We start from the raw sequence: 4,572 nt of genomic DNA on the forward strand, positions 1-4,572 counted from the left end.
TCAATGGTCCTGACGCAGACGCCGCCGCCGACGAGGACGCCTAAGGCAACGCGTTGTCTAGTTTTTAGTGTTTTAATTAATATAATGTGGGCTTTCGCCGGCCTTCGTGGCCGGCTTTTATGTTTAGTTAAATGTATGTATTTGTTTTCAAAATGCTTGCAATACTTTTTTTGGCGCGCCGACGAAATGGGTCGGGCCAGTGTTGAACGCTCGTGCCGACCCAAACACTGCGTCGGATGTTTGTGCCCGCCGGGCCAACTTAAACGGACAAAAAACAGACAAAAACGCCGTTCGTTTGAGTCGGCCCGTTGGAATTGCTTTTAAGGAAACTGTTTCTGGTCGAGCACGGCTGGTTGAAAGAAAGAAAAGGATCTCGCCGGCGCAGCAGCGCCATGCAGCACGGTTAAAGGCCGAGCGTGAGCAGGTCCTTGAGAGCGGTCAAACAAATTTGCCCACCAACCAGCGCAGTCATTCTCGCCGTCGTCTATCTCATGGCAAACCCACGTCTCGCCTCCGCCAAACCCCACTCCCGCCTACCCTGTTTCCCAGGCCGGCACACGGGTTCCGCCCAAAACCATCAACTTTTGCCGCGTCCCCTCGTGCTTTGCTTGGCCTTCCCCACCTACCATTGTCATTGTCAGTCAAACCCACGGCCGGCGCTATATAAGCACGCCATGGAACATGGCACCTTCACAGCAACCAACAACATCCGAGCATCAGCACCAGCTCAAACACACATACTGTAGTACATTGCACGCCAAGCTAGCACCCGCGCAGAGCACAGCATGGCTGTCTCCGCGCGCAGGGTGGCCTTCGCCACGGCAGCCTCCTTGGCCGTGTACTGGCTCCTCAAATCGTTCCTCCACGCACCGCACCCCGCGCTGCTGCCGGCAGCGGCCGCCCTCGTCGCCGTCGCCGTGGGAGCGGGAGGGAAGCGTGGAGGCCCCGGCGCCCCTCCAGGCCCCGCGGCCGTGCCGGTGTTCGGCAACTGGCTGCAGGTGGGCAACGACCTGAACCACCGCTTCCTGGCGCGGCTGTCGGCGCGGTACGGCCCCGTGTTCCGGCTGCGGCTGGGCGTGCGCAACCTGGTGGTGGTGTCGGACCCGCGGCTGGCCACGGAGGTGCTCCACACGCAGGGCGTGGAGTTCGGCTCCCGCCCGCGGAACGTCGTCTTCGACATCTTCACGGCCAATGGCGCCGACATGGTCTTCACCGAGTACGGCGACCACTGGCGCCGCATGCGCCGCGTCATGACGCTGCCCTTCTTCACGGCGCGGGTTGTGCAGCAGTACCGCGCCATGTGGGAGGCCGAGATGGACGACGTCGTGTCCGACCTGCGCGCCGACTCGGCGGCCCGCGGCGCCGGCGTCGTCGTGCGCCGCAGGCTGCAGCTCATGCTCTACAACATCATGTACCGCATGATGTTCGACGCCCGCTTCGACTCCGTGGACGACCCCATGTTCGTGGAGGCCACCAAGTTCAACTCGGAGCGCAGCCGCCTCGCGCAGAGCTTCGATTACAACTACGGCGACTTCATCCCCATCCTCAGGCCCTTCCTGCGTGGCTACCTCAACAAGTGCAGGGACCTGCAGACGAGGAGGCTGGCCTTCTTCAACAGCAACTACGTCGAGAAGAGAAGGGAGGTGATGGACACCCCAGGACAAGACAAGAACAAGCTCCGGTGCGCGATCGACCACATCCTCGCAGCAGAGAAGAGCGGCGAGATCACGCCGGAGAACGTCATCTACATCGTCGAGAACATCAACGTCGCGGCCATCGAGACGACGCTATGGTCCATCGAGTGGGCGCTGGCCGAGGTGGTGAACCACCCGGACGTGCAGCGCAAGGTCCGCGGCGAGATCAGGGACGTGCTCGGCGACGACGAGCCCATCACCGAGTCCAACATCAGCAAGCTGCCGTACCTGCAGGCCGTGATCAAGGAGACGCTGCGGCTGCACTCCCCGATCCCGCTCCTCGTCCCCCACATGAACCTGGAGGAGGCCAGCCTCGGCGGCTACACCATTCCCAAGGGCTCCAAGGTCGTCGTCAACGCCTGGTGGCTGGCCAACAACCCAGAGCTATGGGAGAAGCCGGAGGAGTTCAAGCCGGAGAGGTTCTTGGGCGAGGAGAGCAACGTGGACGCCACGGTCGGCGGCAAGGTGGACTTCCGGTTCCTCCCGTTCGGCGTGGGGCGGCGCAGCTGCCCCGGTATCATCCTCGCGCTGCCCATCCTGGCGCTCATCGTCGGGAAGCTGGTGAGGAGCTTCGAGATGGTGCCGCCGCCAGGCGTGGACAAGCTCGACGTGAGCGAGAAAGGCGGGCAGTTCAGCCTGCACATTGCCAACCATTCCGTCGTCGCATTCCACCCCATCTCACCCTGAGCAATTGCATCTTCAACCCAATAGCCTGATCCACAAGCACAATTTTTCTTCAGATTACAAATACAGTAGATTACACGAAAGTATGTCAGTTGATTTATGGGGTTTACATTTTTTTTTCTTTATAAAAAGGAGGATCACGCGTGGCCTCTGCATAAGGGGTTTAAAAAATGCTTTTCAGCTTTAAGAAATTGGTTTACATAACGCTTTTCAGCTTTAAGAAATGTATGTATTTTGCAAATCAAAATGTTTTTTATGGGTGCAAATTGAAATGTTATTGCCATTCATTCGACAAATGTGACGTATGGTGCTCCGCTGGGTTCGTTCTTAGCGTCCCTCTGAAACTGAAACCGAGGCACGTGCGTAAGTTTACTCTGGTCGGCACATCTTTTATAAAATTTAACTTGTATATTTTAATGTTGAACCTTCGCAAACGAAGCTTCCGGTTTTCGCAAGTAAGGTGGATGCATCCTCACTAGTTCATAAGAGAGCTTTCACTCATTCATAGCTCGATTGCATTCTAACTACTGTTGAATATATGAGCAAATTACTATGAGATTTAATTTGAATAAACAGTAAATAAATCATAACTGCTATAACAAAGTTTAAACTAATCATGCGGATCACTACAGTAGATGAACATATCGTATCTAAGCCACAGACTAGGAATAAGAATTCTAGCACGATCTCAAACAAAGAGGACAATATCACATACGATGCGGCGGAAGCAGAACCGTTGGCGTTGATGTTGTTGGCCATGTCGTTGAGGAATAGGTTGCCGACACTACTAGAAAAAAGATTGTTAGGGACGCACCTATTTTGGCTATTAATGGCGCACTATAGGTGCGCCACTATTATCACGCCATTAGTATTGCAGGTAACAGTGGCGCATCTTGTAGTGCGTCATTACTATTGCTACAGGTGCGCCACTGGTAACTTTTTTTTTTGAAATTTTTTTAATTTTTTTTTAATTTTGAAGGCGGGAAAATAGTAGTAGCGCACCGTCTAACCCCCACCGTGCGCCATTGCTATTTTTGAATTTTGAATTTGAATCTGGATCGTGATTTTTTTGCCCTTTTTTGCTCTTTTTTTGCTCATTTTTTGCATGATATTTTTTCAAATTTTGTTCTCATTTTTGGATCTTGTACGGTCTTTTGCCGGAGAGGAGCTCGCCTACATCGTCGGAGAGGAGGAGGAGGAGGTCACCGGAGAGGAGCTCGCCTACATCGCCGGAGAGGAGGAGGAGATCGTCGGAGAGGAGTTCACCGGAGAGGAGGGAGGAAAAACCGTGAGGGGAGGGGAGGAGAGGAGGGAGAAGGAGCTCACCGGAGAGGAGGAAGGAGGAGATCACCGGAGAGGAGGGAGGAGGAGCTCACCGGAGAGGAGGGAGGAGAAACCGTGAGGGGAGGGAAGGAGAGGAGGGAGGAGGAGGTCGCAGGAGAGGAGGAGGAGGAGGAGGTCGCGGGAGAGGAGGAGGGGAGTATGGTGGAGGAGAGGAGGGGAGATGGAGTGGAGGAGAGGAGGAGATGGAGTGGAGGAGAAAAATAAAGAGGTAAGGAGGAGAGGACCCCGCCCAGCCATATGTACGACATACTAATGGCGCACCGTGGGCAGGTGCGCCATTACTAACTTCTTTTTTTATTTTATTTTTGAATTTTCAAGGCGGGAAGATAGTAATGGCGCACCTTGGGCAGGTGCGCCATTACTAACTATTTTTTATTTATTTTGAATTTTGAAGGCGGGAAGATAGTAATGGCCCACCTTAGGCAGGTGCGCCATTATTAACTTTATTTTTATTTTTTTGATATAGTTTGAATTTTAAAGGCGGGAAGATAGTAATGGCGCACCATGGGCAGGTGCGCCATTACTGAGTTTGAATTTTTTTGCCTCTCCAGATCTTGAAAGCCCCGTAATTTTTTTTGTTAGGTTTTTGAGAATTCTAGAAAATCGAATACAGGCGTAGTTGGTCAAATTCGGATGGAACTTTTCGAGTAGATGTTTTTTCATATAAAAAACCTTTTCATCGGAGGTCGTATGCAAAAGTTACGACCATTTTACCGAAACACGGCGGCCTTTTGCAAAAGAATTCAAAATTCATGTTTGTTAATTTTCCTAACAACTAGAACACATAACACATGGGCATCTATTTTTTAATCTTTTATCATTTTCTTTTAATTTTTTTTAAAACCTAGAA

The 4,572-nt window shown here is 52.5% G+C and overlaps 1 protein-coding gene across 1 annotated transcript; it reads left to right on the plus strand.

Moving 5' to 3' along the window:
* Positions 1 to 709: 709 nt before the first annotated feature.
* Positions 710 to 2,402, plus strand: LOC119332146 (cytochrome P450 CYP73A100-like). The gene has a single exon (XM_037605313.1). It carries the CDS (start codon positions 786 to 788, stop codon positions 2,379 to 2,381), a length of 1,596 nt encoding a protein of 531 aa, XP_037461210.1. The 5' UTR covers positions 710 to 785; the 3' UTR covers positions 2,382 to 2,402.
* Positions 2,403 to 4,572: the final 2,170 nt, after the last annotated feature.

Source organism: Triticum dicoccoides, chromosome 7A (genome assembly GCF_002162155.2).
Source record: "Triticum dicoccoides isolate Atlit2015 ecotype Zavitan chromosome 7A, WEW_v2.0, whole genome shotgun sequence".
NCBI classification, from domain to species: domain Eukaryota; kingdom Viridiplantae; phylum Streptophyta; class Magnoliopsida; order Poales; family Poaceae; genus Triticum; species Triticum dicoccoides.

Excerpts from the sequence above, each read along its gene's own strand:
- LOC119332146 (XM_037605313.1), top strand. The coding sequence starts at position 786 with ATGGCTGTCTCCGCGCGCAGGGTGGCCTTCGCCACGGCAGCCTCCTTG.